Consider the following 14,204-nt stretch of genomic DNA (forward strand, 5'->3'; position numbering starts at 1 on the left):
CCGGCTAGCTTTTTGTATTTTTTAGTAGAGACGGGGTTTCACCGTGTTAGCCAGGATGGTCTCGAACTCCTGACCTCGTGATCCGCCCGTCTCGGCGTCCCAAAGTGCTGGGATTACAGGCTTGAGCCACTGCGCCCGGCGAGCTGCTGTTTTCTTGGGCAGAATGTCATGGGCATTGAAGACCCTGAAAGTAGTGTTCACAGATCAGGGTTGGGCATTTCACTTGGAGCGGGAGGTATTATGCATCTCGTCTTTCTCCTCTTCCCTCCAGGAAAAAGCTGCTGGCAATCTTGGAGCAAGGCTTTGACCCACCCATCATTATTTTTGTCAACCAGAAGAAGGGCTGCGACGTGTTGGCCAAATCCCTGGAGAAGATGGGGGTGTGTCTGGCAGGGGAGAACAAAATCTGGCCTCTGTGGCACTGCTTTCTGAATCTAGCAAGGCCCCCTAGGCTCTTCCTTTCGATTCTCACCCTTTGTTTAACCTGTCCAGCAATCAACAAGTCAGCACCAGGGTAAAGGGTGGTTTGAGGGAATGAAAAGAATGGAGTCAGTTGCTGGGACTCCCTGTCTGCTGCAGTAATGCCAGCCAGAGCTGCGTTAGGTCTTCATCCTGGTGAGGTGGAGCCAGGGAAAGGTTTGGACCCATATCCTGGCAGAGTCTGAGGATATAGAAAAGAGTAGGTAAAACTGTGCTTGTTGAGGAGAGGAGGTGATGGGGTCAGAAGGGAGCTGATAATCAGTGTCCTTTACTCCTGTTACTGGTGCTTGAGGGGAAGGGTGTGTCCCTGCCACTCAGCTCTTCAACTTCCTTAAACTTCTTGATCCCTGCTTTCTACCCTGATCTTGCCCCTAATTCTCTGAGAACTCATCTGTCTGGCTCCACAGCTCTCCCAGCTGCTTTGCCTTTGACCTGACTCTGTGTGTCCCTGCCGCACCACACCTTTTCCTCTCGTCCATCTCTTCAGCTCACTTGTTCTTTCCTTCCTTTCACTGCAGTCATTCTTTCTCTTGCCTCCTTCCCTTTCTCCTATCCTGCTGCCCTCTCCAACCCTCCCTCTGTGTCTGTCCCATTCCTCTGAACTCCTGTGTCTCTCCTTGATCACACTGCTCACTCTACCATTCTTCCAACAGTATAATGCTTGCACACTGCATGGTGGAAAAGGCCAGGAGCAGCGAGAGTTTGCATTGTCCAACCTCAAGGCTGGGGCCAAGGATATTTTGGTGGCTACAGATGTGGCTGGTCGTGGTATTGACATCCAAGATGTGTCTATGGTTGTCAACTATGATATGGCTAAAAATATTGAAGGTAAGTTCCAGGAAAAGCAGCTTCAATCCAGGGTGAAGTCAGATTCCTTATGGTGTCCCACTCGAAGTCAGGGTGCTGTCCATGGAAGGCTGTTACTGCCTTCCTCAGCTCCAAGTCTGGGATTGTTTGCTCCCATGAGAAGTGCTCCTGTCTTTTATCTTACCTGGGTTTGTTGTCCCAGCAGCTGGGATGACTGACACTTGTGTCCTCAAGAGTGTGAAGAATGAAGCTAGGCAGCTGTGGGTCTTAGTGTGGTGGGGACTACAGTCAGTAGGAGGACAGGGGAGATGGGCACCTGGAGAGGGCACGGGGGGCACCTCAGTTTCAGGCAGCATGTGCTGTATTCCCGCCTTTGGAGATGGGGTGGGAAGGACGCCTGTAGAAGTGGAGGCATCAGACACGGCTCCCCCGGGCATCTGGGCTGTGCTGAGTGACGTTCTTCCCATTCCCCAGATTACATCCATCGCATTGGCCGCACGGGACGAGCAGGCAAGAGTGGGGTGGCCATCACCTTCCTCACAAAAGAGGACTCTGCTGTGTTCTACGAGCTGAAGCAAGCCATCCTGGAAAGCCCAGTGTCTTCCTGTCCCCCCGAACTAGCCAACCACCCAGATGCCCAGCATAAGCCAGGCACCATCCTCACCAAGAAGCGCCGGGAAGAGACTATCTTTGCCTGACACAGCACTCTTCCTGTGGGCTGAGGGGCATCTCCAAAGCTACCTGATGCCTGTTCTTCAGAAACCTCACATCCCTCTTTCCAGGTCCTCATTCTTGGGTTAAGGGGGCTTAGGAAAACAATCAGACTCTCTAGCCCAGACCCTCAGGTCGGGAGGCCTGCGTGTGGGGCTGCACAAGGAGAGGACAACGCTGTCGGAGGCAGGGAGAGGAAATTGCCACAGCTTTTTGGCCCAGCTCTGCCCTTCTTTGCTTTGGGATTGCACTGGGCCATCAGCTCATGCCAGGCTATGGGGGCAGCCATTTGGCATTGCTGCCCAGACTGAACAGAAACCTGGCTGCCTGATGGGACCTCCTTTGGCACAGACTTGACTGTGTAACTGTATAAACCGCAGCAGCATCGTTGCCCTAGATGCCCCAGGGGACCTGGCACCATGAGGATTACGGACAGTGGAATCTTACCGTCATCTGGACAGCTGTTTTCCTGTTTGGATGATAAAGAAAGTCGAGCGCCTTTAGACCTGTGCACAGCCCCGCACCAAGGGGTGCTGTGTGCTCCAGGCATCCCCTCCCCCAGGGGATTTTCTGAGTAGATGGGGGAACAGGGTGAACTGGCTGTGTCCATCTTTGTCACTGAGTGAAATCTCTGTTTTCTATTCTCTGAGAAGATAAGTTTGTATGTTCTGAGAATAAATACATGAATACTAAGGCTGTGTCTAGTTCTAGCTTATTTCCCAGCTTCTCCCTGGCAGGAGGGACACCACTGGTTGCAGGGTGGGTTGGCTTGGAAAATGAGAGACAGTCACATTAAGAGCAGAGCAGAGGGTCTCTGCTGATAATCTTGAGTGCATAGGTGGACTTGAGGGGAGATGCAGAAGCCATGCAGGACTGTAATGCATCTTCTGCCCCTGCTGTAGCCTGGTGGAATGTGTGGCCCTGGCCTGGACACCCGCTAGGAAGCTTTAGGCCAAGGTGAGAAAGGAAAGCAGTTGTGAAATTTTGGCAGGTGAGGCAGTTGGAACCACTCAGCCGCTGTGTGCCCAAGGCCTGGTCTTAGCATCTTTGCTTGCGTCTCCCTAGTTGGACCCATTGCTCCTGGGGGGGGATGGTGCAAGACGGGTGGACTCAGCTGTATCAGGCTGTGGTGATAGGAACGCCGGGCTGCGGTCCTCCCCCCATACCCCTCTTGTTCACATGCTCTTCTTACCCCACAGAAAGAGTTGGCCTAGTACATGGAGTTCAAGTTGTAGCTGCTTCTAGGGCCTTTTTGGCCTGGCACAAGGATAGTGTAAAGCCGTGACCAAGCGTCTTCTTCCCCACATCCCAGGACAAGCCCCTTTCATGCTGCTGGATGTCTCTCTCTTGACACCTGGGCATGAGGAGTGGGGATGCCTGGGAGTAGAGTGCCTCCCCAGCTCTGCCTTTGTCCCCTTCCCGCTGGACAGATTCTCTGAGAGAAGGGCGGCCCGAACACATCTTTCCCTCCACCAGACTTGGGCCGCATCACAGACAGAACAGAAGCCTGAGGGACTGTGCATGATGTTTATTAGTGATGACAGTGAGGTGAGGCAGGGGCTTGTGGAGCATGCTCTGTAGGTCACACACTAGAGCCATAAGGCGAGAGTAGCCAGGGAGACAGGTCCTCTGTGCCCTGTCTCTCCCCATCTAACCCTAACCTAACAAGCAGCAGCTATGAGTCAGGGAACCAAGTCTGGAGCCCGGTTCTCCCAGGATGTATGAGGGACAAGAACAGAAATGACAGGATGCAGGGCAAAGGAATGAGAAAGGCAAGGAGGCCCCCATAAGTTCTCTGCTACACACACCCTCCTTCCCCAAACCCCCATCCAGGTTAGCTCCCGTCTGCCACTTGGCTTCACCATGCTTCTGGCCCCTGGTCCTGTCACATGTTAAGAAGCTTCCTGGCAGAGTGAGGAGAGCCCTTCCCCCCCAAGAGCTTCGGCTGTGAGCTCTCTCTGGCCCGAGTGTGGCCAGCCTGCTGCTCCAGTCTTGGATGTGGATACCCCACCCCAGCAGACGGATAGGTGTGCCACCCCGGGGGGGCTTTGATTGTCTCATTTCTAATATGTGGCAGTGAGGTGACTGGAGGTCCTCGGATGCCAAAGCAGTTCCTTGACTGTCAGGACTTGCGCCTGCTCAGGGACCCTGTTTCTTCCTCATGCCATGGTGCCCACACCCCACCCTTTTGTCACTTTGATGGGGCATCCCTTCCCTGAGTCTGGTGGGAAGGCCCCTGCTAAGGGGATCCTGGCTTGAGGGCACTGCCCAGTGGGGCAGCTTCCTGTGTGGGAGAAGAGGAAGGTGCCAGGGGTACAGAACACACAGCTAATACCTGGAATGGGAGCCTAGTGGGGGTCACTGCCCAGGAGGTGAGGGGCCCCCTGTTTCTCCCAGAACCTTGGGACCACAGGCAGCCCTGAAGCTGGGGCTGAGCAGGGGGTTTTGGGGGCTGAGCCTAATGCCAGCCTAATGCCAGTCTAACGCCACCCTGCCTGGAGTGGGCCCCCCGGCCAGCTGTGCCTGTGCCTGCCAGGGTAGGGCAGCAGGAGGCTGTCAGTAGCTATCCTTGGGCCAAGGCCGGTTGCGCTGCCAGTTCCGGTCATTGTGGTTGTGCTCCGAGTCCTGGGCTAGAAGCCGGTCTTGGGGGTCATGCCCGTTAGCACTAGGCAGCCCCGAGGTGTGTTGGCGGTGAGGCTGGTACAGGTCCTGGTAGGCATCTGCATAGTCCTCCTCCAGGTGGCGGGAGCTACGCTGCGAAGATCCTGTCCAGGCTTGGCGGGAGCTCTCGCTGGCCTCATCGGAGGGCATCAAGCTGTCCCGCTCGAGGGGGGAGTGCTCCTCGCCACGCTCCCCGAGCAGCTGCTGGTTCTGGGGGCCACACAACAGCTCTGAGTGAGGCAGTACAGACCTCACCTTGTCCTCTGGTAAAGTGCGAGATTCTTCCCCCCTCAACTCTCAATTCCCTGGTACAGGAATTAGTGCAAGGAAGAAGCATGCTGGAGCATTTTTCCTCTTCCGAGAGAGAAAACTGGAGCTTCGACTCCCGCAAAATTCAGGCTCTGCCTTCAAGGCAGCCTGGGAGAAGATTTGGAGATTGTGTTTCCCTTGACCCCCAGGAAACTAATCTCTGATGTATCCATCTCATTGATTGATTCCCTCTCTCCTCAGGAAGCTCCTTTGCCCGTCTGCACTAGCTCTGTACAGCAGAGCTGAGAGTTCTATAATCCTTTGGCATGCTGAACTGGAGGCCAAGGACAGTCCTCTGAGCAGGGAGGGGCAGTGCTTTGGCTGGCTTAGCTTGAGCATCTCTGCCCACTGGAAATGGTTACCTGAAGTCCGGGGATGACACTGGGAGGACCCAGAAGTCCAGAGCCAGGGGCTGGGTGGTGCGTAGCCCGCCAGTAAACCTCCAGGTACTCGGCCAGGTGCTCACAGGCATCCTCCAGCTGGTTCTCATCCAGAATCACATCAAATGACTCCTGAGGAGGGGGAGGAAGGCGCAACATTGGTTTCCCCTCAGCAGCAGCCCCCAACCCATCTCTGTCACTGCCGCAGCCCTGGGGGAGTGGGCAGAGGAGCAGCTGACCCAGGCACTCACCGGTGGACACTGAACCAGCTTATCGTATGCCATCATCTGTACGGTCAGGTGCTTCATCTGTGACTTCCCCCGGGAGCGAATGAGACGCTGGAGTACCTAAGCGGGGAGGGCAGAGCTAGGCCTGGAGTCTCTCAGGACTCTGGGTAGAGCTAGGCATTTCTTCCACTTGTGGCATCAGTAGCAGGTGAGGATGATTCAGCGTCGTGTTAAGGGCAGCAGGAAAAGGGAACTCAGGTGCCAGGCAGGGACCAAGTAGAGTCGTGCCACATTCTAGTAGGGTAGCCCTGTGGGCCTCCTCCATGACCCCAGCTGACCTACCTTTGGTGAGGACACTTTGACAAAAACGATGATGGGGGCCAGCGAGGTCTTGGCCAGCTGTGCTGGGTGGTTGATGGTGTCAGCGTCCAACACTACTAGCTGCAGGGATTTGGCCAGCTCAAATATGCGCTCGATCTCACTCTGCACTTCCGCTACGGAGGGAGGCAGCAGCAGTGCTCACCAGGAGCTCTGCCCACTGCTCACTCCAGCAGGCTTTGAGGGCTCCCAAATGGTGGACAGGAAGGAATTGGAGGGAAAGGGCATTCATCGAAGCCTGGGCAGGCAGAGGAATGGGAATTGAGGAGGAGGGGTGTGTTCCTGCCAATCCTGGGGGCAGGTAGAGGAGTTGGGCAGAAAGACAAGGAGGCAAGGAAGAGAAAAGGAGGAGGGGCCAGGCATGGTGGCTCATGCCTGCAATCCCAGCATTTTGGGAGGCCAAGGTGGGCCAATCACTTGAGGTCAGGAGTTCGAGATCAGCCTGGCCAAACCCTGTGTCTACTAAAAATGCAAAAATTAGCCAGGGATGGTGGTGGGCACCTGTAGTCCCAGCTACTCAAGAGGCTGAGGTGGGAAGATTGCTTGAACCCAGGAGGTGGAGGTTGCAGTGAGCCGAGATCTCACCACTGCACTCCAGCCTGAGCGACAGAGTGAGACTCTATCTCAAAAAAAAAAAGAAAGAAAGAAAAGGGAGGAAGGGGGTTCTCACTGGTGCTTGAGTGGGCACAGAAGCAGATGGCGGGGACTTCTCACCGATGCTAGAGCGGGCAGAGGAGCGCTCAATGATGGTCCTCTTGCCAGGATTGTTGAGCACAGATCGCTTTGCCAAGGAGAGGTCGGCTGTGACTCGAGTGATGGAGATCCTGGGGTGGGAGTGGAGAATCCCAGCTAGCTTTTTTTTTTTTTTTTTTTTTGAGACGGAGTCTCGCTCTGTGGCCCAGGCTGGAGTGCAGTGGCTGGATCTCAGCTCACTGCAAGCTCCGCCTCCCAGGTTTATGCCATTCTCCTGCCTCAGACTCCCGAGTAGCTGGGACTACAGGCGCCCGCCACCTCGCCCGGCTAATTTTTTGTATTTTTTAGTAGAGACGGGGTTTCACCATGTTAGCCAGGATGGTCTTGATCTCCTGACCTCGTGATCCGCCCGTCTCGGCCTCCCAAAGTGCTGGGATTACAGGCTTGAGCCACCGCGCCCGGCCCCAGCTAGCTTCTACACCTGTGCCTCAGCCTCTCCTTACCCAGCTCCCACTAACTCTTCCCTTAGAGAAGACTTGCTACAGCATCTGGAAGTAGGCCATGAGCTTCTCCTTGGTTCTCAGGCCACCTCAGGCCAGGGCAGCTTACCTGCCATCAAATCTGTGTTTGAGGAAGTCAAAGAGAGCCTTCTGCATCATGTCTGTGACCTGGTGGGTGGACATGGCACTGATGAAGGGCCCTTTCGGAGAGAGGCAGCCTCCCCACGCATGGCCCCAGAGTGGACGTCCTCCACATACAGACCCTGGAGGGAGGAGACAGACCCTTTCCACTTTCCCTAGGGACTTCCTGTGGCAGGCTTGGTAGAGGTGACTCTTTGGGGTCAAGGACCTTCCCTCACCTCGTAACCTTTCAGAGAGGGTCCAACCAACACCACAGGCCGCATGGAGGGCACCACGTCATATGGGGGAACATGTTCCGCCTGCAGAATGGACGTGAGGTCAGTAGAAACCATGGCCCTGGTGCCTGTCTCATGCCTGCTTGGTGTCAAGGCAGATCCAGAGGTTCCGGGCTCCCTCCCTTCTCTGTTCTGCCCTCCAACAATGACTGCCTAGAACACTGTCCCCAGAGCCATAAGCCATGATCCCCCCACCAGCCCAGGTCCCCTTCCTTGACTCACCTGCTTTTGCTTCTGCTTGGCTTTTCGGAAAAGGAAATACAAGATTAAAGTTGGTGAAGGGGGGAAGGTCCCTGGGGGCACGGTATCCCCATCCCCAGGGAGATACTGGCTTCTCCCCACCCCTTCTGATCCCTCCACAAAACCCCTTCCCACACAGTTCACTTGGGCAGAATCCCCCCTTTCCCTGTGTCTTAGCTACCCACCTACCCAAAATGGGTGGGTTGAGGGGAGGCTACCTAGAGATGGTGGAGGGGAGCGTCGGTTGCCAATGTCACTCAGGCTGGAAGGGTTCCCGGATCTCCTGAGAAGAAAGGGAGGCGAGAGAGAGGGAGAGAAGAATGTGTCGCTGTGTACGTATGTTCTGTGCATTATTTAATAATTGTACACATTTCCATATGCTTTATCCAGTGAGACAGGTGTACATGCAGTATGTGTGCATTCGCGTGTGTTTGTAGACGTGTTTAGTGTGAGTGTGTAGAGCTGGGCATTTGTGCATGTGTATTTCAGGGGGATATGCATGTGTGTGGCATGCATGACGACGTGTCCTGTGGGTACAGTTCAAGTGTTCGGGGTGTGTTTACCGAGTCACAGCCCAACTCTCACCTGGCCTTCTGCTCCTGTTTGAGCCGGATGCTCTCCAGGCGCTGGGGGCTGGGGATGAAAGCGATGTCCCCGCCCTCTTTCACTAGCCGCCCGATCCACCAGTCATTGCTGTACTTCTGGGGGTGGGTGGAGCAGGAAGGAGTGGTGAGAGGAGCGCCCTGCCCAAGTCCTGGTTCTTCAATGTGAAGAAGCCAGCGAGGCAGTCACTGAGCTGGTCTAAGGAATGCAATGCAAGGGGCGGTGGGCAGAAGGGGCCAGGGGAAAGGGCAGCCAAGTTCGGGCCACCCAGGATTTCTGAGTGAGGCACTGCAGCTGTCATAGGGGACCTCGGAGGCAGCTAATCTAACTGCTCACTTGATGGACGTGGAGACTGAGGCCCAAGCCAGGTCTCAGAAGGATGGAGACCCTGGGGATGAGCTCTTAGATATGAGGGGTGGACAGGTGTGTGTTAAGGAGAAGAGCTGATTAGCTTGGGGAATTAGACTGAGGACTGAAGTAAGAAGCATTGGGATCTGGGGCAAGAGCAAGAAAATGAAGTGTCAGAGGCTTAGAAGTGTTAGAGCACGGGGGTCGATCACCTCTTTAATGTGCAGAAAATCTTTGGCCTCAAAGTTGACTCCAGAGCCCTGGACTGGGCACTCCTCATCCAGTACGCCACAGTAGCTGACATTGGTCCTCACCGCAAATGCCACAGGTTTGTGCTGGAGAATTTGGCCATTAGTGCAAGTGAGAGAAGCCTCGGAGCACCCCTTCCAGCTTCAGTGCCCCAACAGCAGAAGGCCGTGGCCTCTGCCCCTCACACGCTCAAGGACATCTTGCCCAAGGAACCCTTGGGACTTAGGACCAAGTGCAGGTTTCCACCTAGTTTGGCCTCCTGTCTTGCCCCATGCCCAGAAAGTATACCTTGGCCCTTTCGAGCTGCTGCTGAGCCTGGCTCTCTACTTCACGCCGGGCACTTTCCCGGTCCTCCTCCAGGGAGACGTCTGAGTCCAGAGATGGGCGGCTGGTGTAGGAGTCAGCTGAACCCTGGGTTGGGAAACAGGCTGTGACTCCCAGGCTCCGGCGTGAAGGACGCTATGGAGGCACCCTCCTCACCTTACAGTGTTGCCTCTATTGCCCTGTTTCTCCATCTCCAAGGGGGTGGCTGGGTCCCTATGGCCCCTCCTATCCCCTGAGAAGGGCCCTGGTGCCTCTGAGGCTACGGGAAAGCTGGCCCCATCTATAGGTGCAAAGATCTGGACCCCTCCTCCCCCAAGCCTATTAATACTACAGCTTTGAATAGAACCTTCACTTCTCTCTTTCCTCCCTTTTCTCCCCTCTAACACGTCCTCTGAGCTGAGGGAAGGGAGGAGTGTGGAAGATGATGTATTACAAACGATTCTGGATCCAGGAGACCCAGCCCTCTTGTTCACAGCAGCCTGCAAAGCAGCCTGGACATCATCCCTTTAAGACGCCTGGCAGGAGTCCAGCCAGCAGTAACAGTCAAGAGACGCTGGTTGGCACAGCACCAGTCCTGAGTGTGGGGATCCAGCCATCTGCCCCCTAAGATCCCACTTTCCCTACTCCAACAAGGCTCTGAAGGCTCTCAAATGGTGAGCCCTTACCCTTCCAGGGTGAAGAGGAGGACACAAAGCTGCCAACTCCTAGAAGTTACCTCCCCTTTGCTCTCCCCACCCCCTACTTTTCTTCCTCCCACACCTGCTGGGGCAACTGGCCAGATGTAGGCAGCAAACAAGACACAGACCGAGAAGAACACAAAGCTGTCTCCCTGGACGCAGGTGAGGTTGGGCCATGCCTACCACTTGGCCTACATCTCCCCAGTCCTTTCCCAGGCCCGGGGGACACTGGCCCTAGAAGAAGGCTATGCTAGTGCCAGGCAACTCAGCTATGGAGCAGGACCCTGGGGATGTGGGGAGTGGGTAACATGAGCAAGGAGAGTCTCTGAGTCCTGTCCATAGGAAAGGTCTTAGGCAATGAGGGTGCATTTGAGGGTCACAGAGCTCAGCTTCAAGGCCATGAGGGAGAGGCACAAATGAGTAAGGGATGCTGGACTTCGAGACAAGAGCCCAGAGGGTAGGATGTCTGGGTTTCCTCCTCTGCCTAGGGAAAGAGTCTTTCGTTTCCTGCCTCAGTATTCCCTCTCTGGGGGGAGAAGCCTCAAGTGATACTTCCCACAATTCTGAGATGCCAGTGGCAGAGAGAAGGGATAAGCCTAAATAAGGGGTTCATGCAGGAGTGTGTGTGTGTATAGGGGAAGGGGCTTTAGAATGTCCTTGGGTGGAGGAATATTCTCGCAAGCTCACTGGGCACGACCACCTACAGAAGGCAGCAGAGGCCAGACTCTCAGAGGAGAAGGCAAAATCACACACCTGCTGTCCACTGTGCCCTCTACCCCCACCCTGCCTTGGGCAAGAGGGCTGTTCAGCTGGGGGTCAGCCCAGGCTCTCAAGCCTTAGGCTAAAGACAGTGTCTATAGTACACCAAAGGCCTGAAGATAGCACAAGGGGGAAAGATCCTTCGTTTTACAGAAGAGTAGAGTCTGCCGGCTGTTCCTCATTTCTCCTGAGAACAAAATGAGGCTGGATGGCAGCAGGAAAAGTGGGGGTTGAACCCCAGAAATAATCTTGGCACAGGGTGAGGGACTGCCTTCCTAGGGGTCTTAGGACACAAGAGAAACCTCTGTGGGATGTTGGTATCTGAAGCGACCAGACAGGGGCCAATAGGCTGGGAGGCAGAAGGCAAGGCAGATGACCACTCACTTTGGTACAGATACATCGGGTACCTCCCAGAAGCCCAGCACCATGCTAAAAGAGGAGTCTGACCTTTTCTGCCTGTGCTCCAGACTCTCAGCCCAATTTAGTAATCTTTATTTTTATTATTTTATTTATTTACTTAGAGATAGGTCTTGCTCTGTCGCCCAGACTGGAGTGCAGTGGCACAATCGTGGCTCACTGTAGCCTTGAACTCCTGGGCTCAAGCGATCCTCCTGTCTCCTGAGTAGCTAGGACTATAGGCATGCACTACCATGCCTACTAGTTTTTTTTTTTTTTTTTTTTTTTGAGACGGAGTCTCGCGCTGTCGCCCAGGCTGGAGTGCAGTGGCCGGATCTCAGCTCACTGCAAGCTCCACCTCCCGGGTTTACGCCATTCTCCTGCCTCAGCCTCCCGAGTAGCTGGGACTACAGGCGCCCGCCACCTCACCCGGCTAGTTTTTTGTATTTTTTTAGTAGAGACGGGGTTTCACCATGTTAGCCAGGATGGTCTCGATCTCCTGACCTCGTGATCCGCCCGCCTTGGCCTCCCAAAGTGCTGGGATTACAGGCTTGAGCCACCGCGCCCGGCCCGCCTACTAGTTTTTTGTAGAGACAGGATCTTGCTATTTTGCCTAGGCTGGTCTCAAACTCCTGGGCTTAAGCCATCTTCCTACCTTAGCCTCGCAAAGCACTGGGACTATAGGCATGAGTCTCTGTGCCTGGTTTAATTTAGTAATTTTTTTTTTTTGAGACGGAGTCTTACTGTGATGCCCAGGCTGGAGTGTAATGGCGTGACGTTGGCTCACTGCAACCTCTGCCTCCAGGGTTCAAGCATTTCTCCTGCCCCAGCCTCCTGAGTAGTTGGGACTACAGGCATGCGCCACCATGCCAGGCTAATTTCTGTATTTTTAGTAGACACGGGCTTTCACCATATTGGCCAAGCTGGTTTCCAACTCCTGACCTCAAGTGATCCGCCGGGCTCGGCCACCCAAAGCGCTGGGATTACAGGCCTGAGCCATCTTGCGGCCTAATTTAGTAGTAATAACGCCTGGGGCATCTGGGGTTACCTGACCTCTCACCCTGGGATGGGAATCACAGGATCTCTCCCTAAACATTTAATGAGTTGTGCTCAGAATGGAAGCCCCTCTCCATTACCCCCAAGTCCTCCAGGCTAACTCATCTCTCATGCTCTGGTATTACTTGGGGAGGCCAGGGCTGCCCTGCCAGGCATGATCTAGGGTCTTACCCTTCCTGTACCCTGCTACGCCAAAAGAGCCAGAGTGTCAGTACTTTGGAGCTGCCAGGAGTTGGCATAGTGCCCTGGTGGTGCCCCCCTTGCCTAGTGAGTGTGTGGGCAGGCTGCAGCTCCTCTCTTGCCTGGCACGGGGGAAGGAGAGGAGGGAGATGAGCCGTTGGATTTATTTAGAGCCTGATCTCCCTCCTACTGCTTCAGAGGGGGCCTCAGGGAGAGCAAGGAGCCAGGCAAGAGAAAGGGAAGTGGGGGAGGGTGATCAGGAGCCAGAGAGAGATGGGAGGGAGCAATGGGTCAGCAGGCTGCCCTCCAACACCATCCACATGTCAGTCTGTTCCTTGCAATAGCCCTTGCCTTCTCACCAGGGATGGGAAGAACCTCCTAGGGCCCTCCAGCCCCACAGAGAGGTTTGTTCTCAAGCTCACCTTGGCACCCTGGGCTATACCAGCTGTTCCTTCAACTGTCAGAAAGAGGTGTCCACCAGAGCCTTGATAATGATCTGCTCTAGCAGCAATATAATTACCCCAGAGGCCCCATGGAGAATTGAGCCCAGAAGGAACCCAGTCCCAGAAAAGGACAGTTGCCTATTCTGAGCATCAGCACTCATCTATCCTGGGCCTGGCAGCAAGTGATGGGAGAAGACTGGACCATACTCCTCTTTCCAACCCAGGGGTGCTCCAACCTATTGGGTCCCCCTCCAAGCCATCCAGTGGTCCACTCCTAAGGAGGCCTTCTTACAGGACATTTGAGGGAAAGCTGGCAGCTCCAAGGGTCTGAGAAGCTGCTCCGCATTCTTGCCCCATCTTTCCAGGCACTCTCCCTGCTGTCTGAGCTCCGGGAATCACTGCTTAATGAGCTGATTTGTCTCAGTGGGTCAGGAGATAAAAGCAAAGAGGAGAATTAAATATTTATTGGTTGCCTGTTTCTCTGAGCAAAGCGCATCCTCTCCATCCCCAGGCCCTCAGCTCCTCTGACCTCACCTCCAGGACCTCCATGCTGGGCAAGAGCTCAGGATGCCCGCTGCTCAGAGGAAGCCTCAGCAGGGGGCTGTGGAATGGATGGGGCTCAGTCACCTGGCCTACCCATGTGCTGGGTGCCCAGGTTTCAGCCTGAGAGAGAAACTGGGCTAAAGAAAGGGTGAGGAGATGAGGCAATGCACAGAGATGGAGAGGGTAGAAGGGAATAATGGAGCTCCTCAAGTTTTAGGATCCCTCTGTCTAAAGAGGCTGGTCCCTGGCTCCCTGGTGTCCTCTCAGCTCCCTAATGTGTTGTTTGCTTGAGGCACAAGAGGTCTGGAATGTCGGCCTCCCCAGCTACCTCGGTGGCTCTCCTAGCTGTTATGTTCAGACCCCAGAAATCCAGAATTTGGAACTCCAGACTTGGCGTGTTCCCTCTCCAGAGCCTCTGTGCCCTCGGCCTCCAGCCCTGCCTCCTCCCAGCCCTCTTTCCTGGGCCGTGGAGCCACCTGCTTGAGCCCTTTCCCTATACTGCCCCCTCTCTGCACACACCCGATGCCCCAGGGTCTGAGTCTGGGTCGCTGGGGAGCGCTTGGCATGAAAATCCATCTTCCCACGTTTCTAGAGCGCCCCCCTACACACCCTGCCCTGCCACTGAGGCGTTTTTCAAAGTCCTGAACTGGGGGAAGGGTTGAAGGGAGAGGAGGTGTCACCCCAACTTCCCTGCCCCCACCCTCACCATGGGCACTCACCGCCTCCGAGTCCTCAAACCCGGGCACGTAGGAGTCGTCATACATGGGGGAGTCCGGGTGGGGGAAGCGAGCGGCGCCGGGGGCGGGAGCGGCCCGGAGGCAGGG

At 55.2% G+C, this 14,204-nt stretch overlaps 2 protein-coding genes across 5 annotated transcripts in view; one reads left to right on the forward strand and one right to left on the reverse strand.

Moving 5' to 3' along the window:
• The window catches only part of DDX23 (DEAD (Asp-Glu-Ala-Asp) box polypeptide 23), a 12,566-nt gene extending 9,869 nt beyond the window's left edge, over window positions 1-2,697 (forward strand). The window contains exons 12-14 of the mRNA XM_011936228.1: window positions 272-380; window positions 1,134-1,308; window positions 1,762-2,697. Of these exons, the coding sequence (XP_011791618.1) occupies window positions 272-380; window positions 1,134-1,308; window positions 1,762-1,985 (508 nt within the window). The 3' untranslated portion in view covers window positions 1,986-2,697. The remainder of the gene's footprint in view (window positions 1-271; window positions 381-1,133; window positions 1,309-1,761) is intronic.
• Window positions 2,698-3,511: 814 nt separating this feature from the next.
• The window catches only part of CACNB3 (calcium channel, voltage-dependent, beta 3 subunit), a 15,199-nt gene continuing 4,506 nt past the window's right edge, over window positions 3,512-14,204 (reverse strand). For 2 of the 4 annotated variants that reach the window (XM_011936231.1, XM_011936230.1), the window contains exons 2-13: window positions 9,291-9,413; window positions 8,966-9,088; window positions 8,388-8,503; window positions 8,021-8,085; window positions 7,785-7,804; window positions 7,506-7,586; window positions 7,256-7,314; window positions 6,668-6,777; window positions 5,918-6,069; window positions 5,600-5,695; window positions 5,331-5,480; window positions 3,512-4,869 (exon numbers count right to left, since the gene is read on the reverse strand). In XM_011936231.1, the coding sequence (XP_011791621.1) occupies window positions 4,555-4,869; window positions 5,331-5,480; window positions 5,600-5,695; window positions 5,918-6,069; window positions 6,668-6,777; window positions 7,256-7,314; window positions 7,506-7,586; window positions 7,785-7,804; window positions 8,021-8,085; window positions 8,388-8,503; window positions 8,966-9,088; window positions 9,291-9,413 (1,410 nt within the window). In that variant the 3' untranslated portion in view covers window positions 3,512-4,554. Of the gene's footprint in view, window positions 4,870-5,330; window positions 5,481-5,599; window positions 5,696-5,917; window positions 6,070-6,667; window positions 6,778-7,255; window positions 7,315-7,505; window positions 7,587-7,784; window positions 7,805-8,020; window positions 8,086-8,387; window positions 8,504-8,965; window positions 9,089-9,290; window positions 9,414-14,099 lie in introns of all 4 variants that reach the window. The other 2 variants (XM_011936229.1, XM_011936233.1) reach the window with 2 other exon arrangements.

The sequence above is a fragment of the Colobus angolensis genome, unplaced genomic scaffold (assembly GCF_000951035.1).
Source record: "Colobus angolensis palliatus isolate OR3802 unplaced genomic scaffold, Cang.pa_1.0 Scaffold151, whole genome shotgun sequence".
In the NCBI taxonomy this organism is placed as follows: domain Eukaryota; kingdom Metazoa; phylum Chordata; class Mammalia; order Primates; family Cercopithecidae; genus Colobus; species Colobus angolensis.